Consider the following 24,638-nt stretch of genomic DNA (forward strand, 5'->3'; position numbering starts at 1 on the left):
TTAAGTCTTTGTATAAGGACCTACAGCATCTCTATGGTTATATTGATCTATAGAACAGCTTATGGAGGTAATTCTTTAAAAGTTGTATCCTATATCAGTTCAGTACTGATATAGTCCTAAGCCTCTTTCTCTTTATATATAAATCCTAGATTAAGAACTGGAACAGTTCCTAGTTCATTTAGTGTTAGAGAAGTCATACCTCGTATAGTCACTATTATTTTAGAGTTGATTTGGATTCTTATGGAAGCGGTTTATAATGTAAAGTAGATAATGTCTGAAAGATTTATATATAAGGGAGTTGGAATCTATTGGGCTCTGAGGGGGTTCCTACTAGGAGTCGAGGCAGTATATAAAGTAAATAGATATGGGTTATATTGATATAGAATAAACCGCTTGAGCCCCTTCATCCTGGGGGATGGGGTCTCAAGCTTATAAGCCTGATCTAGATGAGATCCTACTTCCTAACAGGGTTATATTTACCGAGCATGAGGGGTAGATGCATCCTTTGTGATGTATCAACTCAACCCGCGGAGGATATGCAGGCCTTTGTAAGCCGGATCGGCATCCCCGAGCCTGGCACTTCACATCTATATATAGTTAAAGCTTATTATTTTTTTTTAATATAAAAAAAATAAAGGCTCCTACTAGACTTTTAAATAGTTTAATCCAATTTTTTGTGAGGATATTATATAGAGAGCAGGCAAGAGTTGGATTTGATAGTAAAGCTATGGTTCGCTAGGTAGTCAAACTGATTGCTGACCTTCAGCAATCTCTATATGAAGGTCAGAATATATATACCGCTTTATTAGTGGCTTGGCAATCTTCTGTAAGGCTAGTATAATAAGGTACAGCATCTAGTATATTCTAAAGATCTTATAGCCTTATATTATTCTCTTTTTTTTTAGAAGCTATATTAATATTTTTCATATAGATTCTTATAAAAGATATAAATAAGCTCAGGTATTATTATTATAAAGACCAGTATATATGGTATATAGATCTATCTATATATATTATTAATATATTATTTATAGATTAAGCTATTGTTTATTTCTTCTTTCTTATTATTAAATAATTTATTATATTGCTACTAATTCTATGCTTATCTCTTCTACTCTTTTATTTATTTATACTATCTGAATATAAGTAATATATCTTCTGCTAGTTATCTTATATCAATTGTAATACCTATTTAAATGTTTGCTTAGTTTATTATTTGTTAATAATTTATAGAATAATGTGACGTGCCTTTTCCAAAGATATTCGATTCCTATCTAGGGGTGCGATTCTCTAAAACAACAAGCATGGGAAAGGAATCTAACTACCAGGACCTGCAGAAAGGTTTTATCTTATATGCTTAGATAACCAGCTTAACCCCTTATAGCCCCAGGGTAAGGCTATCCCTAGATCTGGCACCATAGGTTAGGGTTGATGCCCTTCCCGCCTGAGGCCTCCCATCCGGCTATGAGGCCGCTCCTACCCTTAGGGATAGCCTTAGGCTTAGCTGTCACATTACCCCTCCCTTTAGAAATGCTTGCCTTTAAGCGTTGGTTGCTGGTCTGTCATTATCTGCATGCTTTTCAATAAATTGATCCTTCTCTATGGCTTTTATCTACGCATCTAATCAGTACAGCGGACCTAGCTTCTTAGGGTTGGTATTATAGAATGATTTTAGCGCTAGTAGAGCATTTAAAAAGTACTCTACTAGATATTATACTAGATCTAGATCTTTGCCTAGCCAGTTTACTTAATAATATAGCTTCTTCCAATATATCCAAGAGTCCAGGATCCTATTAACTTCCTATTCCGAATTTCTATTGACCTAGAGCTCAGAACATTCCTTCTCTAATTAACCAGTAAAAAGCTCAGTTAAAATAACGTAGCGGAGCTTATTTAGAAAAAAGATATAGTACACTTATATACTTTATAATAAATTTAATTTAAAAGCATGTTCTATCTTATACAGTATCTTATATAGCCCTTTAGACTAATAGCCTAGCTTCTTATTTAGTTATTCTATATCCTATCCTTTATTACTAATATAGACATGATCACTAACTCTAAAGTCTATCTCCTATCTGTACTTATTCACTTGCCATTATTATCTGCCTTATGCTTCTATAATATTATTACAGACGTGGTCCTATATATACTCTAAATACTGTATCTATACTCAGACTTCTTTCTTATTCAGTATATAGCTTCTAGGTGGTATTAATAACACCTAATTAAACAATATCCAAGGAGTATAACCTTTTTCTATCTCAAATAAGAACATTCCTGTAGATTCCTATAGCAGTGATATAGCTGTAAAGTCAATAATTAGTAAGTATTCCGACCAGTTATTTATTGTAAAGTTAATATATAGCCACAGCTACTGCTGAAGATACTAATTCGCTATCTCTGTTTATCTATCTATCTAGATATGCTGTACTATCAACAGCTTTACCTTAATATAAAAGATTCGGCATATCTCTCTCCAAAACTTAGAGATGAACTGGCCTCCTTAATCTGATATAATACTGTCTAGCAGGCCTATCTATAGGAAGATATACTAAATCTATAACTTTATTATATCTCTAGCTGTCACCCCTTTATAGCACAATATAAAGACTGGTTTTTTAATTAAGTAGTTGATGGTGACAAAAATATTATCAAATCCTTATTTATCCTGGGGTAGCTCTATAAAGTCTATCAATAAATGCTGCCAAGGTCGTACTGGGATAGGTAATAGTTGGAGAAGTCTAGAGGCCCTGTTTCTACACATGTTTATCCTTTTATATGTCTTATAATTGTCTATATACCAATTTATATTATTACTCTATACCTTCTAGTAGAACTATTCTCAGACTAGCTTCAGTATCTTTATATATTCTAGATATACTGTTATAGATTATTAATATACTTTATCTAGTAATCATACTTATAAATTGTCCTTCTTAGAAATATAGAGTTGTTTATTAAAGAAAAATCGTCTTTTAATCATTCTATAGCTCTCTTCTTTCTCTAAGAGTAAGACTTTAGTACCTTTCTTAACTATATATTCCTCGTTAGCCACTAATATCTTAGTAATAATATCATTCTCTATAGTTAGAATGACTAGTTCTGTATATACTATCTTAAGTATAATCTTATTATTAATTTTATACTATAATAGTAGTGTTCAGTTCTAATAGTTAAGGTTTTTCACTTTTTCATCTTCTTTCTAGATAAGGATGTCTATTAATATATTTATTTTTCCTAGTTAGTATCTAAGTATAAAGTAGTATTCCTTCAAAAACTTATATTATCAAGCTTATTAGGCGTTCAGAGCTTTAATAGTTATAAAGTACTCAAGAGCCTAGTAATCTAATAAAACATTAAAGGACTCTTATCCTCTCAGTCTAATTAATTCAGACTTCTATTTCTTTAGAGCCTTTATTACTGCTAATAATTCTTTATTATAGATGTTATAATTATACTTAGCTAGAATTATTAATACAAAGTAGTACATAACTAGATATTATTCCTTATCCTCACATAATTGAGATAGGACTATAGCCATTACTCTATCTAACGCATCCATTTCTATATAGATTTAGTAATTAGAATTATAATAAACTAATACTAGGGCTTCTAATAATTTCTTTTTTAGACTTTCAAATGCTTCTTCACACTTTTTATTCTATATAAATAGAACATTAGTTTGAGTGAGATAATGTAATGGCCTTACAGTTTAGCTATAGGCCTTTATAAACTTCTAATAAAAGTTGTAGAAACTAAAGAATGACTATACTTCTAAAACTGTTATTGGTGTCTTCCAGGAAAAGATAACCTTAATCTTTACTGGATTGACCTCTATCTTCTTTAAGGTAATGATAAAGTCTAGATACTTAGTTGATGTGATATAGAACTCATATTTTTTGATATTGATTTACAGTTCTACTTCTTGGAGTCTCTTTAATATCTGTCGCATATACATCTCATACTCTAGCTTATTCTTACTATATATCAATAGATCATTGATAAATGCAATCACGAACTGGTCAAGGTAGTCTATAAAGATATCATTGATCAGTTATTGAAATGTCACTAGTCTATTAGTAAAGCTAAACAGTATTACCTTATACTTAAAAGTGCTATATTGACAATAAAAGATGGTCAGATCTATAGAGTCTAGGTATATTTGGATTTAGTAGAATCTCTGTCTAATATCTAGCTTAATAAAGATCTTTGCCTTATTTAAGCGCTTAAAGATTTCTTTAATAAATAATAGTAGATATTAGTCTTTTCTAGTTAAAGTGTTCAGCTTGTAGTAATCAATATAGAAATAAAATCTATCATTAGCTTTCTTAGCTATGAGGATTAGAGACATAAATAGTGCATTACTAGGGATAATAAATCCTTTATCTAGATTATCAATAATATAGTCTTGGGCTGTTTGGAGCTATTCCTCTGACATTTGATATAAAGGACTATAACCTAACTCTAAATCCTGATTTAACTTGATCTTATGGTTATATTTCTAGTAAACTAGCAACTTATCTAAACGGATCTTTAAAAAGATATTAACGAACTTGTAATACTGATTTAGCAGCTATTACTTAATCTCCTTGCTTTTAATTAATTTGGCCATTCTTTCCTTCTTAGTTTCTAGCGCCTGCTCTATCTTGCAAAAACTAGTTATAAAGATATCTATAGTCTTGCTTTTTATATAATAATAGAATCTAGCAGCTTTAATAATTGCTATGTCCATTCTATATATCCTTTTTTCTAAGTATTAATGATATGGGTTTCTTATTAGACTAACAACTGGTGACGCTTCCTTAGTATTACTAAAAGGTCCTATAGTATTCTCTAATTATAAAGCTTTCTCTATTTTCTATAGTTCTATCCTTAATTGTATTCTTTATGTTTTTTCTATAATTACAAGCACTTTTCTTTAGGGTTCTAGTTATAGAAGTAGAATAGATTCTTTTATCAATTAATCTTGGCGTTCTATATCAGCTTGGTGCTTAAGATTGACTAGTCCATTTCTTCTTAGTATTATTTTTAGTATATAGATGAACTACTCTCTCTCTATTTAATCTTTAAAAGACACATCCTTCAGCTATAAAAAGCAATAGTTTCTATAATCTACTAACATATTATACTTCTCTAGCTATATACAATCTAAAATGACATTGTAACAGCCTAGTTACACTAAAAGAAAAGATAGATATTATTATATCTAGCTATCAATAATCAATATTAAGATTATAAGATATATAACTAGTTCCATTGTCTTCTTATCATACCCTCTCACTCTATAAGGTTCAGAAATGGGTATTATGTATATCTAAAAGTATTATACAAGCTTCTTTACTAAAAATATATCTAAAAAAACAAATCTATTAGCTTTAATATTGGCTAAAGCTTTAATACAAATTAAATATCTATTCTTAGCTAACTAAATAGATATAGTTATACTATCCTTCTCTCTCTCTATTAGCTATAAGAGATCTAAAGCTTCATTATCCATACTTGATACGCCTAAGAAGAAGACTTCTCCTAGGCATAAATGTTTTTCGATTCCTTGCCTATATCATCCTCTAAGGCCTTCAGATCTAGAGTCTTCTTCTTGAGAGGGCATTTGTCAATATAGTGACTGCTTAGTTTATAATTAAAGTACTTATCCTTACTTATTAACTTCTTCTTTTCTTTCTAGGAAAGCTGTAGTTAAGAAGCTTTATTCTTTGGCTTCAATTCTCTAGAAGTATTCAACTGGTAGTCTTTCTGGCTATGGCCTTTGCTACTCTTAATCCTATGGCTATAGGCGCGTCGTTCCCTTTTAGCAATCTGCTCGAGGTAGTTAGTAGTAATATAGCATCCTTATATAAAGATCTAGTACAATATTATTAGATTAATATTTTCCTTGATTATGGCACACTGCATATCAAACAAGAGTTTATGATAGAGTTCCTCCTTCTATTCTAATAGGGCAAGGCCAGCTTTCTGGACAAGAAGCATGAATTTTAATAAAAAGATCTGAAACTTCAAATCTCTTATTACTAGACAACAGAGTTCTATCTTTATATTGATCACGCAGTTCTCGTCTATATAGATCGTTTTTAGATGCTTAAAGATGTCACTAATATCTTAGTAATATTATGCTGAGTTCTTTCAGAATTATAGGAGTAAATAGTTGGCTGCTTCTTTCTTATATATCCTCTTTATGTACGCTATACAGGCTAGGGCTGTTGGGTAATAGTTGATATTAGCTTCTAACTTATTCTTAATGTCAATCTTCTATAATTTATACTTAGGATTAATTCTATCTAATAGCAGCTAGCTATCTAGTAGCTTAGTAATCTTCTTCTTATAATCTTCCCTAGCTGGAGAGATATTGGTGATTACAGCATTATATTCTATAATTAGTTTAGATATAACCTAGCAATAGTCAGTCAGATTATTTTTAAAATTTTGAATCTCCTCTTTTATAGAGTTAATTTCCTCTATATCATTATTATTAAACTTAGCAAAAACTTCTTCTAGTTGTTTCTCCTATATAAAAAGATATTAAAATAAATCTTTAAATAGATCTCCAGGGTTGCTTCTGTAAAGTTTAAGGAATTTATCCTTATTAAGTAGTTTTTTAGAAATATCTCTAAGCTTTAGTTCTTTAAGGTTAATAGTTAAACAGTGACTAGGCTTTTCTATATTATTATTGCTAGTGCTCTTACTATACTGATATCTATTAATAATACTTAGTTTTACTATTATGCTAGCTCACAAGATTTCTAGGTTTTAAATAAAAATAAATAAAGATTTAGGGTTAGAGCACTGACAAAACATTTATTATAGCTATATAGACTATGCTGAATATAAAGAGGTTAAGATAAAAAAAAGTCTACTCCTAATTAAAACACTGACTGCAGCTAAATACTAGCTATGCTAGTTGTAAGAAAGATAAAGATAAAATATAGCAATATTTATTGTAATATAACATGCTTTTTCTAAAAATATTTGATTCCTATCTAGGGGTGCGATTTTCTAAAACAACAAGCATAGAAAAGGAATCTAACTACCAGGACCTACAAGAAGGTTTTATCTTATATACTTAGATAACCAGCTTGACCCCTTATAGCCCCAGGGTGAGGCTATCCCCAGATCTGGCACCGCGGGTTAGGGTTGATGCCCTTCCTGCCTGAGGCCTCCCATCCGGCCACGAGGCCGCTCCTACCCTTGGGGATAGCCTCAGGCTCAGCCGTCACAATAACTCTAAAAAAAAAGATTTTTTGCTATTTTCTAGCTACTTTACTAATTATTTTATCCTTTAACAAGGATATCTCTGTGTTAAGCTATACCCAGCTAATATATACTGCTAATAGTATGGCTGCTGATATACTACAGTCTATAGTATAGAAAAAATTATTAAAAAAGTTATTCTTAAAGAAAAGTAAGTCTGTTACTATTTCTTTTTTTATAAAGAAATACGTACACTCCCCTTTCTCTGCTAATATTGATAAAGACAACATCAAGGATAAAAACAATAATGATAATAAAGACAACAAAGTCAATGCTATACCGCCCAGCATATTGACTCTCTCACCTTATTATAAATCTTGTGCACGTCTCTTAGAGACATATTTCCTACCTTACCAGCAGTATCTGCAATTATTAGGCCATGACTTTAACCTGGAGTGCTCTGGCTCTAACAACAAACCCTATCCCTGGTATAAGAGGTTAAAAAAGTCTATAGCTAAATACTGCCTAGTAAATTTCTCTTTCGTCTGTATATTTTCATAGATATTGATATTTACTAGATTTTTATAGAATAGCTTAACCAGGTTGCTATAACTATAGAATTAATAATAATCTGTGCTATTAGTTAGAAGAATACTGTTAAGATATTAGATATAATGATATATTATTAGTCTAATCCTTATTTAGCTAAGCCTTTAATTAGTGTAGATAGTTTTATTCTTACTATAGTGACATAAGATAATTTGCTTGCTATTATAATAATAAATCTCCTAGTTACTGCCTAGTAGTTTATAAGCTAATACCTTACCTCCTTTAGCAGCCCTATATTAGGTGTTACTGCTCTATATGGACTGATTATATTGCTTTATATATAATATAGATTATTCACCTCTAGTTATAGAGAATCCTTTAGTGGTTATAGCGCTAAATTTAATTCTGAATTTGTATATTTACTGACTAGAATATATAAAGTAATTTACATTTTTAATAACTACCTCTACTATTAGGAATATATCTAAAAAATTCTTTTTTATATAGTGATACCATGGCTTTTAGATCTAAATTAAAATATATTTACTTGTCCTTTAAAACTTTTTATAAATATCCTAGTATTCTGATATAGTGCTTTATAGAATTTATATTTAGATATTTCTAGATAGTTCAGATTTATTTTATTCTTTGTCTTTTTTACGTAGTATATATAGTCTTTGGGCTTTTAATAGAAAGTTTTTTTTGTTTCTCTTTTTTTTAGTTTACTAGTATAGTTCTAATATAGTTTACTTTTTAGCTTTTTTTTATAGATAGATATTAAAGGTTTTGATTTTTTTAATAGTTTTTTCTGATTCTTAGATAGCTTTTTTAATTAGCTATCTTTTCTATTAGATTATATATTCTGTTTCTCTGTCTTTTTTTTAGTTCTAAACTATTTCTTAAATAGTATACTTAGGTTTGCTATCTATTAGTATTGGTTCTGAAGAAGTATAGTTTCTAGTATTAGTGTAGTATGGCTCTAGTAAAAAGATATAGAAAACTGGATGATTCTTCTATATCTTAAAGTAAGATTAAGTTTATATATATTTAACCTCTATATATCTACTATTTAGAATAGATCTAGATATTTATTAACTAGTTTTTTATTATATTAAAGTAAAGCTATATTCTTTACCTAAAATATAACTTGTTCTCTAATTTTGAATTTCTAATAGATCTTTCTCTAGTTATAGTACTTTACTTATGCTTCTTTAGCTTCTTCTAAATATTCCTAAATATTTATCTATTTAGTATAGAGCTTTTCTATTTAATTTATAGTATATAGCTTCTAATCTTTTAGACTTAAAAGAGCGTCTTTAGGAATATCTATTCTTAGATTTCTCTAGAATTCTATAAAGGTTTTTATTAAAGATTACTTTATAATATTATACTAACTATTGTTATATATATTCTATACTAGTAAGATCTATTATAGCTAGTTTATCTACTTATAGTTTGTATAGTATTAGAGGAAATATTCTACTGTCTGATTCTAGCACTCTATTTATTTATCTATTTATAAATAGATTATTATTAATAGTTTCTGGATTATCCCTAGATAGAAGTATATAGTTTATTAGAATTTACTGATAAATAGCTTATCTTAATCTGAGATAATATATTATAGAAAGATAATCCACTGTATTAGATTCTCTAGAAATAGCTTTACTAGTCTTTTAATTAATAACACTTTCTATATCAATAAGTAGATAGTGTATTTTAAGAATAGATTAATAATAATTAATATAGTATTAATTATTGCTCTTTACTATTCTATAGATAGTAATTTTATTATAAAGTCTATAGTTATTATTTTAAACAGTTCTAATGGAACTGGTAATAGCTTAAGTAATCTATACTACCAATATCTATATATCTTAATCTGTTGACAGATAGAACAGGTTTAGATATAATAGTCTATATCAGTTTTTAATACTAGTTAATAGTATTTCTAATAGATAGCTACTATAGTATAAGCTTTTCTAAAATAGCCTCTCTATATATTATTATGGTTATTTTTTATGATTTCTGACTATAAGGCTTTATTAGGTAGTATATATTCAGCTTTTTTGTATTGGAGAAGATTATGCTCTCTAATACTCTATATTAAACCCTTGGCTTGTTCTATATAGAATTCTTTTAACTTCTTCTATACAAAGGTGTCCCCTTATTGATATATTTAAAAAAGACTCTCTATATCAGGTTTTATTTCTAAATAGGCTGTTTTAGTCCTTATAGCTTCAGTTACTAAGAATCATAACACTAGGAGTTCTAGATCCCCTATATCACCAGTAGTAGTATTCTTATCTATAGAGATATTCCTCTCTTTAGATCTATAGGCATTTTCTTTATTAATAGTAAAAGATATTCTTTAAGCCTTCTATATTTATATCAGTATATTCATAGATAATTCTTAATTATATAGAGAGATTAGATTTTATTTTTATTTCTTAAAATAACCTCTTTACAGCTTTTTCTATAGGGTTAAGAGTGTTATTATATCTTTTTTAATACTATTTATATAGTCTAGATAATAACTTAGTGTATCTATAGGGTTCTTTAAATCTAAACAGTATTCTATATTAAAATTAAATACTAATAGATATTCTATTTATTAGGCCTGACGCCTGCTAAGTTTTTTAGTAATAATAAAGTATTATAGATTACTGTGATCTGTTAGGACTCTAATTATATATTAATTATCTTCTAAATATTGCTGCTAGTGCTTGAAAGCTTTTATTATTATTAAAGCCCGGATCTAGGGGCTCCCCCTGCCACTACCATGGCCGATAAAGAAGCCCTAATCAGGGAAATGGCATTTCCTAACGCCCCCCGTAGCTCCCCTCCTGGGGAGCTGCCAGGTGGACAGGCCCACATGCTTATAACGCCAGAGCGGGTGCATCAGGCCCTATTCAGCCAGAGCATTAAGAAAGCTCCGGGGGCCGACAGGCTCAATTTTAAAGCATGCCGGCTACTCTGGGCACTAGACTCACCCCGAATCATAGGGATGGCTAGGCAGTGCTTTCGGCTTGGGGTGCACCCAGGGGCCTGGAAGACCGCTAAAGGCATCCTACTTCGGAAGCCAGGGAAGCCTGATTACACCCAGGTGAAGGCCTGGAGGGTGATAAGCTTGCTTAGCTGCCTGGGCAAGGTTGTTGAGAAGCTGGCTGCAGGCCTTATAGCGGACTGGTGTGAGGCCCAGGGGGCTTTACACCCTGGACAAATGGGGTGCAGGCGGGGCCGTGGGGCTATTGACGCGGTGGCCTGCCTCGTGCAAACAGTGCACGAGGGATGGACTCAAAAGCTTCTCACAGGCACTATCTTTATTGACGTTATGGGGGCCTTCGACCATGTTGACCCCTATAAGCTTAGTGAGGCTATGGAAGCTGCAGGCCTGGATAATGACCTTATAAGGTGGACCTTATCCTTCCTTACAAATAGAAGGGTCAGCCTCGTAATTGACGGTTATAAAGCCCCTGAACAGCCTATTGACTCAGGGCTGCCCCAGGGCTCACCGGTCTCCCCAATCCTCTTTCTTATCTATATCCGGGGTGTGTTTCAGGCTATGGAACAGCAGGTGCCAGGGATCAAGGCCCTGTCCTATGCCGATGACATAGGCCTGGTAGCCCAGGGAAGCTCGGTCTCTGAGATCTGCAGGCAGCTAGAAGCAGCGGCAAAAGCTGCTACTGAGTGGGGACTGGCAAATAGCGTCAAATTCGACCCTAAAAAGACAGAGGCCATCCTATTCTCTAGGGCCACCAGCAGGGAACATAAAAATCAGGTCCAGGAAGCTAGGGTGCAGGTAGGAGACGCTTTAGTGGCATTCTCCCCAACAGCCATCCGGTGGTTAGGGGTCTTACTAGATCCAAAGCTTACCCTCAAAGCCCACTATAAGTACCGCCTGCAAAAAGGTCAAAATACTGAAAGACGAGTGCGGGCACTGTGCAAGGCCCAGGGGCTCCCCCCAGGCCTGGCATGGCGAATCCAAAAGGCCACCGCGCAGTCAGTGGCGCTTTATGGGGCCGAGCTTTGGTGGCATGGGCAAAAGAACTGCCTAGAAGGACTGCAGGGCCTAATTAATAACCAGGCCCGGGCAGTCACAGGCATGCTGAAGTCCACCCCATTAGGACCGCTTATAAGGGAGGCAGCTTTGGAACCAGCAGAGGCCCTATTAGATAGTAAACAGCGGCGGTATGCCCTGAGACTCCTAGGACTCCCCCAGGGGCATCCAGCAGCAGAAATACTCCCCATAACGCTTAGGGAGGGAGACGCCCATGCACAGCCTGGAGAGCAGCCGCTAGAAGACCGAGCTTGGGCAACACCAACCCGCCGAGGCCCCTGGAAGCTGGGCATGGGCCTGGCCCGCAGGCTACGAGAGGCCTTGACCGCCGACCCCTCCCAGGGCTTTGAGCGTACAATAGAGCCTGGTAATAGGTCTATACCACTAGATTTCAGGATAGACTCCCCTGAAACCGCTATGCAATTAGCCTCAGACCCCCTAAGTGGGATAGGGAACACTGACCTTTACTCAGACGGTTCCAGGTTAGACGATCAGCGCGTAGGCGCTGCGGTAGCTTATAAGCCACTTATTGGCCCCTGGAGGTCGCGCCTAGCTCCCCTGGGCGCAGGCTTCGAAGTCTTTGATGCAGAACTAATAGGAGTAGTCGAAGCCCTAGAGTGGGCGCTGGCAGAGAATCTTAGAGGGCCAATTAGGGTGTTTCTCGATGCTCAAGCCGCTATAGGCAGGCTTCAGCATACCCAGCCAGGCCCTGGCCAAGCCCTGGCGCTGCGGGCACATGATCTAGCCAAGGAACTGCAGGCCACCGGCCGCAGGGTTACTATATGCTGGGTGCCAGGCCATAAGGGGGTCCCAGGCAACGAAGAGGCCGATAAAGCCGCCAAGAAAGCTGCGGGGAAGCCCCGAACAGGCAAATACTCGGGCATCTCACTGGCACATGCTCAACGGGCCTGTACCGAAGCTTATAGAGCTGCCAGGGCCAACTGGCTTGCTGCAAAGCTTGCAAAGCGTGCCCAGCGGGCAAGCCAGGCCTACTATCCCCCCCGGGGATGGAAGCTTGACCCAATGTTGGCGAACACCCCCAAGCACCTAGCGCGGCGATATTACCAGTTCAAGACTGGCCACGCACCAATTGGGGCCTATTTGCACCGAATTAAGGCCCGAGACTTCCCTAATTGCTTGGGGTGCTCTAGGGGGACTGAGACGGTAAGACACCTTCTTACAAACTGTCGACAGTGGTGCCACCAGCGGGAAAAACTATATGCCGGCTTGGCCGAAGCGGGGGTAAAGGCCCTGCAGGATAGCGAGCAGTGCCCCGAAGCACGCCTATTCCAGGACCCAAAGGCCACTACAGCGCTGCTGGCGTTTATAGGGGCCATTAGGGAGCGAGAGGATAACCAACAGGCCTGGGAGCAGGCCTATAAGACTGATAATTGGGGCATTGAGGCCCTGGATGAGGGAGAGCGAGAGGGGGAAGGATAGCGGGCAGGGGCGGCCCGCTATTGTAGGCAACGCCCAAACGTTAGTGGCCATAAGGAGGGGGTAGTGGTTGCCACCCACTATAAGCCCCCGAATCGTCCTGCGCATATAAGTGGCTTGGGGCGAGGAAAGTGCAAGATACCTTGAAAGCATGGATCCAATGGGGGTAGAGGCACCGGTTTATAGGGGGCAACCCCTATAAGCAGGCCTAATCCACACGAATCGCTGTCTGTCATAGCCTAGGGCTCGGTATAGACGTTAAATTTGATTAAATAATAATAATAATAATAATATTATTATTAAAAATTCTAAATTATATATTTTATAGTGCACTTCTAGTCTCTTAAGCTTCTGGGATTAGAAGGCTATTAGATGTTATTAGAAATCTTTAAATAGCTAAGTAATTACTGCTTCTAGGGCTTTATTCAAAGTATTTATTTCTATGTGAATCAGGAGTGTTAGATTATAATATCTTAGTATAGATTTATATTAGAATACTTGCTTTAAGCTTAAAAAGGATTCTTTAGCTTTTAAGATTATATTAAATCCTTAGATAGTACTATTTTTTTAGTTATTATGCTTTATTTTTTTTATAGGACTTTTAATTATTTTAGATAGTGGTACTGATATATATAAGAACTAATATATAAAATTATAATAAAAATTTATAAATTTTAAGAATGACTAGATCTCTTTAACTATCTATAGTTCAGGCTATTCTGTGATAATATGAATCTAGTCTAGGTTTATTATTATTTCTTATAGGCTTATAATAAATCTAAGATATTTTATAATATCTATTCTAAAGCTATATTTGCTTTGTTTACAGTATAAGCTATAGTTTCTTAATTAACTTATAACTTTCTATACTTAGACTTCATGTATCTGTAGATTAACTAAATATATAACTATATTATCTAGATATATTACTATATAGATGTCTAATAGGTTTAATATTGTTTTATTAATATATATCTGGAATATGACCAGTGTATTTATAAGGCTGAATAGCATTATCTGGTATTTGAAGTGGCTATAATGGATTTAGAAAACAGTTTTCCACTTATCCTTTATTTGGATTCTGATACGATGATATGTATCTTTTAGATCCAGCTTAGTAAAATACTTTGTACTAATAAAGCGGTCCAACATCTTTTAGACTAGAGAAATTAGGTAATAATTCTTTACTATAATTATATTAAGTCCTTAATAGTCTATATATAATCAGAGTTTACCATCTTTTTTTAGTATAAAAAGGATAGGAACTTCTATTAGACTTTTAGATGGTTTAATCTAATTTTTTTTTTATATTTTACTTAGATAGTTCTTTAGGACTTTATATTTAGTTTCTATAAGCCTATATATAGATTTATAAGGGAGAGCTGTCCTTAGTTCTAAGTCTATAGTATAGTTATATTTTACATATTCAGACAATATACTAGCAGCTTTCTCTGAGAATACATCTGCATAGTTAGATAAATAATCTAATAGTTAAAGCTTATCTGTTCTAGATATCTCTATGTCTGATAGTATTTCTTAGATGCGCGCCCTATCATTTTTTTATAGGATATAAGTGATATATAAGCGTAAGCCTAATTCTGATATATCTTAGGGGTCTATTTAGTATACCACGTACCTAGCTACCAGGCTTTTATATGCTTTATGGGGAGATATAGTCTCTATTTCTTTAGTTAACGCACAGTTCTGATATCTAAACTGCCCTATGATCTAATCTATGTTAAGATTTGTTTTTTTTAACTAGGGTATACTAAGGATTATATTATATTTATTAATATCTACTATATAAAAAAGGTGTCTGCTTATTTAGATTAGTCTCTTAAAGTCTATAATTCTTATATCTGTATGGCGTTGTTTATATATTCAAATAACTCGTCTGTTAATGGCTTTTACTAGTCTAGAGACTTTTCTAGTAATCCTAGTGAATTTCTTAGTAAGTTTTTAGTTTATAAAATTGCTCTAGGCACTACTATCAATAAAGGTCTGTATCTTCGCGGTTTCCAGTAGCTTAAGAAGTTCTGTTTTTATTATTAATAATTGCTTTTTTCTTATATTCTCTTTATAGATTATTTTTAGTGCGGCTGCTATATGCAAGTATTAAGGTCCTAGTTTTTTGATAGTTTAGATGCTTTTTATGTTTTATTAAACTTTTTTTTATAGTATTCTTTTTTTTAATATCTTATCTTATTATAATAGTTGTAGATAGATCTAGTCTAATCCTTTTTAGGCTTCTTATATTTCTTTTTCTTTAGGTTTCCACTACTGTTTCTGCCTATAGTGGCCTTGTTCCTTTAGAGGAACTAGTTATCTTTTCTATGTTTATCTATGGAGAGTCTTGCTCTAGTATAGTAATAGTTTAGAGCTATCTAGTATTTGTTATTACTACTGCTATGACTATTTTATTATTAGGAATTTCTTATCTTTTAATGTTTAGATATAGCATTTTCTAGCTTCTATAGAAATTGTATAGTGCTTTTATATATTTAGGATTTCTCTGGATATTTCTATAACTTATCTTGGATAGGCTATAGGATCTTTATTATAAGAAGCTTTATATGTTGTTCTTTACTATACTATATATCTATTTAGTTTTTAAGAATTCATAGATAGTAGATAAATTTCTATATTAATTAATTTTTTAACTGTTTAGTATTATTATAATCTTGTATAGCAGTAATACGAAAAAATTTAGAATTATAAAATAGTTATTATAGATATATTTTAAAATCTTTTTAAGTAATAAGTTCTGATTTCTTCTTTTTCTAATATATATTAAAGTTGAGAAATTATTTAGAGCTTAGGTTGTCTAAAGCTTTACTAATTTTATAGTATAGATATTAGCTATACCATTCTGGATATCTATTAAACTATAATTCTATATATTCTATGAATGTCTTAAGTTTAGTTAGGGATTTCTTATTATAGAGGTTTTTTATTTTAAATCTTAAGAGGCACTTTTTTATAAAAATTATATTAGTTCAGAGTTTTTTTTTTCTATGAGCGCTGTTGTTAGAGATTTTAGTGTCTTAATTTTTATGTGCTAATATATTATATAGCTACATTTAGATTTATAGGATTTACTATTTTAGGTTTATAATATAAAGCTTTTAGTCTAGCTAGGTTTTTATAGTTTTAAGTTCTTTTATTGATATATCCTCTAGTTCCTGTTTTAGGAATGACTATACCATCCTTAGGTCTAGGTCTTTATTGGTAAAGTAATTCTTTTCTAGTTCTACTGCTAGTTTTTTTCTATTATTATGTCTATCTAGTGTTTCTAATATACTGGGTTAGATTTCTGCCGCTGGTACGGAAATATTTGGTATTATTAGTGGGAATAGAGATATTTCTAGTAGTAACCATAATTCCAATACTTATTAGCCCTCTTCCTAAAAGTAAAGAATAATTAGAATATGAGGATATTATATAGAGAGCAGGTAAAAGTTGGATTTGATAGTAAAGCTATAGTTTGCTAGGTAGTTAAACTGATTGTTGACCTTCAGTAATCTCTATACGAAGGTTAGAATATATATGCTGCTTTATTAGTGGCTTGGCAACCCTCTGTGAGGCTAGTGTAGCGAGGTGCGGCATCTGGTGCGTCCCGAAGGTCTCACGGCCTCACATTTTTTTCTTATATTTTACTTAAATAGTTCTTTAGAACCTTATATTTAGTTTCTATAAGCCTATATATAGGTTTATAAAGAGGAGCTGTTTCTAATTTTAAATCTATAGTATAGTTATACTCTATATATTTGGGCAGTATATCAATAACTCTCTCTAAAAATATATCTATATAGTTAAATAGATAATCTAATAGTCAAAGCTTATCTATTTTAGATATCTCTATATCTAATAGTACTTTCTAGATACATACCTTATTATTCTTTTATAGGATACAAATGGTATATAAGTATAAGCCTAAATCTAATACATTTTAAAGGTTTATCTAGTATACTACACATCCAGCTATTAGACTTTTATATACTTTATAGAGAGATATAGTCTTTATCCCTTTAGCTAATATATAGATCTAATATCTAAACTACTCTATAATCTAATCTATATTAAGATTTATCTTTTTTAATTAGAGTATATTAAGAATTATATTATATTTATTAATATCTACTATATAAAAAAGATGTCTGTTTATTTAGATTAGTCTTTTAAAGTCTATAATTTTTATATCTATATAATATTATTTACATATTTAGACAATTCACCTATTAATAGCTTTTACTAGCCTAAAGACTTTTCTAGTAATCTTAATAAACTTTTTAGCAAGTTCCTAGCTTATAAAATTACTCTAAACATCACTATTAATAAAGATCTGTATCTTTATAGTTCTTAATAGTTTAGAAAATTCTATTTTTATTATTAATAATTACTTTTTTTTTATATTTTTTTTATAGATTATTCCTAATATAGCTGCTATATGTGACGTGCCTTTTCCAAAGATATTCGATTCCTATCTAGGGGTGCGATTCTCTAAAACAACAAGCATGGGAAAGGAATCTAACTACCAGGACCTGCGGGAAGGTTTTATCTTGTGTGCTTAGGTAACCAGCTTGACCCCTTATGGCCCCGGGGTGAGGCTATCCCCAGATCTGGCACCGCGGGTTAGGGTTGATGCCCTTCCTGCCTGAGGCCTCCCATCCGGCCACGAGGCCGCTCCTACCCTTGGGGATAGCCTCAGGCTCAGCCGTCACATCACCCCCCCCTTCGGAAACGCTTGCCCTCAAGCGTTGGTTGCCGGTCTGTCATCATCTGCATGCTCTTCAACAAATCGATCCTCCTCCATGGCTTTCATCCACGCATCCAACCGGCGCGGCGGACCTGGCTTCTCGGGGTTGGCATCATGGAACGATTTCAGCGCCAGTGGAGCGTTCGAAAAGTACCCTGCTGGATACCATACTGGATCTGGGTCCCTGCCTAGCCAGCTTACTCGATAGCACAGCTTCTTCCAGCGCATCCGGGAGTCCAGGATCCTGTCGACTTCCCATTCCGAATTTCCGTTGACCTGGAGCTCAGGACATTCCTCCTCCAGTTGACCAGCGAGGGGCTCGGTCGAAGCGGCGCGGCGGAGCTTGTCCGGGGAAAAGATACGGTGCACTCGTACGCCCTGCGGCAAATCCAATTCAAAGGCATGTCCTATCTTACGCAGTATCTTGTATGGCCCTTCGGACTGATGGCCCAGCTTCCTGCCTGGTCGTCCTGTATCCCATCCTTCGTTACTGACGTAGACGTGGTCACCAACTCCGAAGTCTATCTCCCGTCTGCGCTTGTTCGCTTGCCGTTGCTGTCTGCCTTGTGCTTCCGCAATATTATTGCGGGCGTGGTCCCATATGCGCTCTAAACGCTGTACCCATGCTCGGGCTTCCTTCTCGTTCAGTGTGTAGCTTCTAGGCGGCGTTGGTGGCGCCCAATCAAACGACATCCGAGGAGCATAACCTTTTTCTATCTCAAATGGGGACATCCCTGTAGATTCCTGTGGCAGTGACGCAGCTGCAAAGTCGATGATTGGTAGGTACTCCGACCAGTCGTCCATTGCAAAGTTAACATATGGCCGCAGCCGCTGCTGAAGATACTGATTCGCTATCTCTGTTTGTCCATCTGTCTGGGCATGCCGTGCTGTCGACAGCTTTACCTTGATGTGAAGGATTCGGCACGCCTCTCCCCAGAACTCAGAGATGAACTGGCCTCCTCGGTCTGATACAATGCTGTCTGGCAGGCCTGTCCACGGGAAGATATACCGAATCCATAACTTTGCCATGTCTCTAGCTGTCACCCCCTTGTGGCACGGTATGGAGACCGGTCTTTTGGTCAAGCGGTCGACGGTGACAAAAACGTTATCGAATCCCCGTTTGTCCTGGGGCAGCTCCATGAAGTCCATCGACAAATGCTGCCAAGGTCGTACTGGGATAGGTAACGGTTGGAGGAGTCCAGGGGCCCTGTCCCTGCGCGTGTTCGTCCTCTTGCATGTCTTGCAATTGTCCACATACCGGTTCACATCATTGCTCCATGCCTCCCAGTAGAACCGTTCTCGGACTAGCTTCAGCATCTTTGTACGTCCTGGGTGCGCTGTTGCGGGTTGTCGATGTACTTCGTCTAGCAGTCGTGCTCGTAAATCGTCCTTCTTGGGAACATAGAGTCGTTCATTAAAGAAAAGTCGTCCTTCAATCACCCTATGGCTCTCCCCTTTCCCTGAGAGTAAGACTTCGGCACCTTTCTCGGCCACATATTCCTCGTTGGCCGCCAACACCTTGGTGACAATATCATCCTCTGCAGTTAGGGTGACCAGTTCTGCATATGCCATCTCAAGTGCGATCTTATCGTCGATTTTATGCCGCGGCAGTAGCGTTCGGTTCCGGTGGTCGAGGTTTTTCGCCTTTTCATCTTCTCTCCGGGTGAGGGTGTCCGCCAATACATTCGCTTTTCCTGGTCGGTATCTGAGTACAAAGTGGTATTCCTCCAAGAACTCGCACCATCGGGCTTGTCGGGCGTTCAGAGCTTTGGTAGTCATAAAGTACTCAAGAGCCCGGTGATCCGATAGGACATCAAAGGACTCCTGTCCTCTCAGTCCGACCAATTCGGACTTCCATTCCCTCAGAGCCTTTATTACTGCCAGTAGTTCCTTGTCATGGATGTCGTAATTATGCTCGGCTGGGGTCATCGATGCGGAGTAGTACGCGACCGGATGCCATTCCTCATCCTCACACAGTTGAGATAGGACTGCGGCCACTACTCCGTCTGACGCGTCCGTTTCCACGCGGGTTTGGCGATTGGGGTCGTAATGGGCTAGCACCGGGGCTTCCGATAATTTCTTTTTCAGACTTTCAAATGCTTCTTCGCACTCCTTACTCCATATAAATGGAACGTCAGTTCGAGTGAGGTAATGCAATGGCCTTGCAGTTCGGCTGTAGGCCTTTATGAACTTCCGATAGAAGTTGCAGAAACCAAGGAATGACTGTACTCCCAAAACTGTCATTGGCGTCTTCCAGGAAAGGATAACCTCAATCTTTGCTGGGTCGACCTCTATCCCCTCTGAGGTAATGATAAAGCCCAGATACTTGGTCGATGTGACATGGAACTCGCATTTTTTGATACTGGCTTGCAGTCCTGCCTCTCGGAGTCTCTCCAACACCTGTCGCACATGCATCTCATGCTCTAGCTCGTTCTCGCTGTATATCAATAGATCGTCGATGAACGCAATCACGAACTGGTCAAGGTAGTCCATGAAGATATCGTTGATCAGTCGTTGAAACGTCGCTGGTCCATTGGTGAGGCCAAACGGCATTACCTCATACTTAAAAGTGCCATACCGACAACGGAAGGTGGTCAGATCTGTGGAGTCTGGGTGCATTCGGATTCGGTGGAACCCCTGCCTAATGTCCAGCTTAGTGAAGATCTTTGCCTTACTCAAGCGCTCAAAGACTTCCTCGATAAGTGGCAGTGGATATCGGTCCTTTCTGGTCAAAGCGTTCAGCTTGCGGTAATCAACACAGAAGCGGAATCCGCCATCGGCTTTCTTGGCCATGAGGATTGGAGACGCGAATGGTGCATTGCTAGGGACGATAAATCCTTTATCCAGGTTATCAATAATATAGTCTCGGGCTGCTTGGAGCTGTTCCTCTGACATTCGATATAAAGGACTATAACCCAACTCTAGGTCCTGATTCAACTCGATCTTGTGGTCATACTTCTGGTGAACTGGCAACTCGTCTGAGCGGATCTTCGAGAAGACGTCGGCGAACTCGCGATACTGATCCGGCAGCTGCTGCTTGATCTCCTCGCTTTCAGTCGACTTGGCCGTTCTTTCCTTCTCAGTTTCCAGCGCCTGCTCTATCTCGCAAAGACTAGTCATGAAGACATCTGTAGTCTTGCTTTTCACACAACGATGGAATCCGGCAGCTCCGATGATTGCTATGTCCATTCCATACGTCCTTCTTTCTGAGCGTTGGCGATGTGGGTTTCTCGTCGGACTGACAACTGGTGACGCTTCCTTGGTACTGCCAAAGGGTCCTGTGGCGTTCTCTGATCGTAAGGCTTTTCTCCATTTTCTGCAGTTCCATCCTTGATTGCGTCCTTTGCGTTCTTCCTGTAACTGCAGGCGCTTTCCTTTGGGGTTCTGGTTGTAGGAGTGGGACAGGTTCTTCCATCAACCGATCTCGGCGCTCCATATCAGCTTGGTGCTCGAGATTGACTGGTCCATTTCTCCTTAGTATTGTCTTTGGCATGCGGATGAACTGCTCTCTCTCCATTTGATCTTTGAGAGACACATCCTCCGGCCATAAAAGGCGACGGTTTCTGCAATCCACCAACACATTGTACTTCTCCAGCCACATACGACCCAAAATGACATCGTGACGGCCTAGTCGCACTAAGAGAAAGGGTAGATGCCGCTGCATCCGGCCATCAACAACCAGTGTTAAGATCATGAGGTGCGTGACCGGTTCCACTGTCTTCCCATCATACCCTCTCACCCCACAGGGTTCAGAAACGGGTACTGTGTATGTCTGAAAGTGTCGTGCAAGCTTCTCCGCTAAAAATACATCTAAAAAGGCAAATCCGTTGGCTCCAGTATCGGCCAAAGCTTTGGTGCAAATTGAATATCCATTCTTAGCTAGCTGAATAGATACAGTCATGCTATCCTTCTCTCTCCCCATCAGCTGTGAGAGATCCAAAGCTTCGTTGTCCGTACTTGATGCGCCTAAGAAGGAGACTTCTCCTAGGCGTGGGCGTTTTCCGACTCCTTGCCTGCGTCATCCTCGTTCTGTTTCTCCAAGGCCTTCAGATCCGGAGCCTTCTTCTTGAGGGGGCACTTGTCAGCACGGTGACCGCTCAGTTTGCAATTGAAGCACTTGTCCTCGCTCATTAGCTTCTTCTTTTCTTCCCAGGAGAGCTGCGGTTGAGGGGCTTCATTCTTCGGCTTCGATCCTCCGGAGGTATTCGACTGGTGGCCTCCCTGGCTGTGGCCTTTGCTGCTCCCAATCCCACGGCTGCGGGCGCGTCGTTCCCCTTCAGCGATCTGCTCGAGGCGGTTGGCAGTAGTGTGGCATCCTTGTACAAAGGTCTGGTACGACACCATTGGGTCGGTGCTTTCCTTGATCATGGCGCGCTGCATGTCGAACGAGAGTTTGTGGTAGAGTTCCTCCTTCCATTCTGATAGGGCGAGGCCAGCTTCCTGGGCAAGAAGCGTGAATTTCGACAAAAAGATCTGAAACTTCGAATCTCTCATTGCTAGGCGACGGAGTTCCATCTTCGCATTGATCACGCGGTTCTCGTCCATATAGATTGTTCTCAGATGCTCGAAGATGTCACCGACATCCTGGTAACGTTGTGCTGAGTCCTTCCGGAATCGTGGGAGCAAGTGGTTGGCCGCTTCTCCCTTACACATCCCCTTCACGTACGCCATACGGGCCAGGGCTGTTGGGTAATGGTCGGCGTTGGCTTCCAACTTGTTCTCGACGTCGATCTCCCATGATTCGTACTTGGGATCGATTCCATCCGATAGCAGCTGGCCATCTGGCAGCTTGGTGGTCTTCTTCTTGTGGTCTCCCCCGGCTGGAGAGGTATTGGCGATTGCGGCATCACGCTCCGTGATCAGTTCGGACATGGCCTGGCGATGGTCGGCCAGGTTGCTCTTGAGGTTCTGAATCTCCTCTCTCATAGAGTCGATTTCCTCTGTGTCGTTGTTGCTAGACTCAGCGAGAGCCTCTTCTAGTCGTTTCTCCTGCATGGAGAGGTGTTGGAATAAACCTTCAAACAGGCCTCCAGGGTCGCTTCTGCAAAGCTCAAGGAATTCATCCTTATTGAGTGGTCCCTCAGGAACATCTCCAAGCTTCAGTTCTTCGAGGTTAACGGTCAAGCGGCGACTGGGCTCTCCCACATCGTCGTTGCTGGCGCTCTCGCCATGCTGACGTCCGTCAGCGGTACTTGGTCTTGCCATCGTGCTGGCTCACAAGATTTCCAGGTTTCGAATGAAGGTAAATGAAGGTTCAGGGTCAGAGCGCTGACAAGGCGTTTGTCGTGGCTGTACGGACCGTGCTGAACACAAAGAGGTTGAGATAAAGAAAAGTCTACCCCCGACCAGAGCGCTGACTGCAGCTGAGTGCTGGCTGTGCTAGTCGTGAGAAAGACAAAGATAAAGTGTAGCGATGCTTGTTGTAATGTGACGTGCCTTTTCCAAAGATATTCGATTCCTATCTAGGGGTGCGATTCTCTAAAACAACAAGCATGGGAAAGGAATCTAACTACCAGGACCTGCGGGAAGGTTTTATCTTGTGTGCTTAGGTAACCAGCTTGACCCCTTATGGCCCCGGGGTGAGGCTATCCCCAGATCTGGCACCGCGGGTTAGGGTTGATGCCCTTCCTGCCTGAGGCCTCCCATCCGGCCACGAGGCCGCTCCTACCCTTGGGGATAGCCTCAGGCTCAGCCGTCACATTGCTAATTGTCTAAACTATGAGTAAAATTGAGATCTTGACATCTTTGTGTGCGTGGCAAGATGATATTACAGCTATATGCATCTATAAAGGGAAGTCTATCTGTCCTATTCAGTGATGGGCATCTAAATCTAATTTTCTGACAAACTATCTAAATCAAGGATCTACTCCACTGCCAACGTCTGTGTAGAGTGAGAATTTATTAGAGATATGCTTAAGCTCTTTTCTATATAACTTCTCGATTTAGAATATAGAGTAAAGGCACTTACTTTATCCTGTATTTTATTAATTATCATAGTTGACTTCCTATTATAGCTTTTTAAAATTAAAAGATAAGATATGTAGCTAGGACTTGTTCTAACTAAATATTTAAATTTTCTTTAGCTTAATCCCTTTATTTAAACAAAATATATTGAATCACTAAAGAACTACATAATTTGATAAATAGAATATACTATATGCTAAGTTCTTACTCCTGCTATAAAGATTGAGACCAAGCCATTTTTGCTTGGGATTAAAAGACTTTTTATTATAAGTTTTTTTACTCTGTTTATCTTTTTGTCTAGAGTAAGCTTTCTTTAGCTTATATATAAGACTAAGTCCTTGACTAAAATCTTAACTAGATGGGTCTGTATAGCTTCAGTAGAGTCCTTAATGGATAGCTCTTTAGCTGCTGATGAATATCCTCCAGTTAGAGGAGCTTCAACTTGATAAGAATCTTCTATGTATGAAGTTTCATCAACTGGGAGGACTTCTTCACAGAGAGGTTCTTCAATGGAGGGATCGCCTTCATGGACAGACCCTTCAATAGAAGAGATATCCTTCTCCAATGTCAGCTCAACAGAAGGGACGTCTTCATAAGAAGGCTTTTTAGCAGGAGAACTATCTTTATAAATAAATTCTTTAGTAGCAATAGCTTCTACATAGTCTA

The 24,638-nt window shown here is 37.5% G+C and overlaps 2 protein-coding genes across 2 annotated transcripts; one reads left to right on the forward strand and one right to left on the reverse strand.

Moving 5' to 3' along the window:
• Positions 1–10,567: 10,567 nt before the first annotated feature.
• Positions 10,568–13,255, forward strand: TRUGW13939_06787 (uncharacterized protein; the record flags this gene model as incomplete). Its single annotated transcript, XM_035489934.1, has 1 exon — positions 10,568–13,255. The coding sequence occupies one exon, from the start codon at positions 10,568–10,570 to the stop codon at positions 13,253–13,255; it is 2,688 nt and encodes an 895-aa protein (XP_035345827.1).
• Positions 13,256–21,120: 7,865 nt separating this feature from the next.
• TRUGW13939_06788 (uncharacterized protein) lies at positions 21,121–23,213 on the reverse strand (the record flags this gene model as incomplete). The annotated part of the gene is made up of 2 exons (XM_035489935.1): positions 21,121–21,910; positions 22,087–23,213. The coding sequence occupies 2 exons, from the start codon at positions 23,211–23,213 to the stop codon at positions 21,121–21,123; spliced, it is 1,917 nt and encodes a 638-aa protein (XP_035345828.1).
• Positions 23,214–24,638: the final 1,425 nt, after the last annotated feature.

Source organism: Talaromyces rugulosus, chromosome III, assembly GCF_013368755.1.
Source record: "Talaromyces rugulosus chromosome III, complete sequence".
NCBI classification, from domain to species: domain Eukaryota; kingdom Fungi; phylum Ascomycota; class Eurotiomycetes; order Eurotiales; family Trichocomaceae; genus Talaromyces; species Talaromyces rugulosus.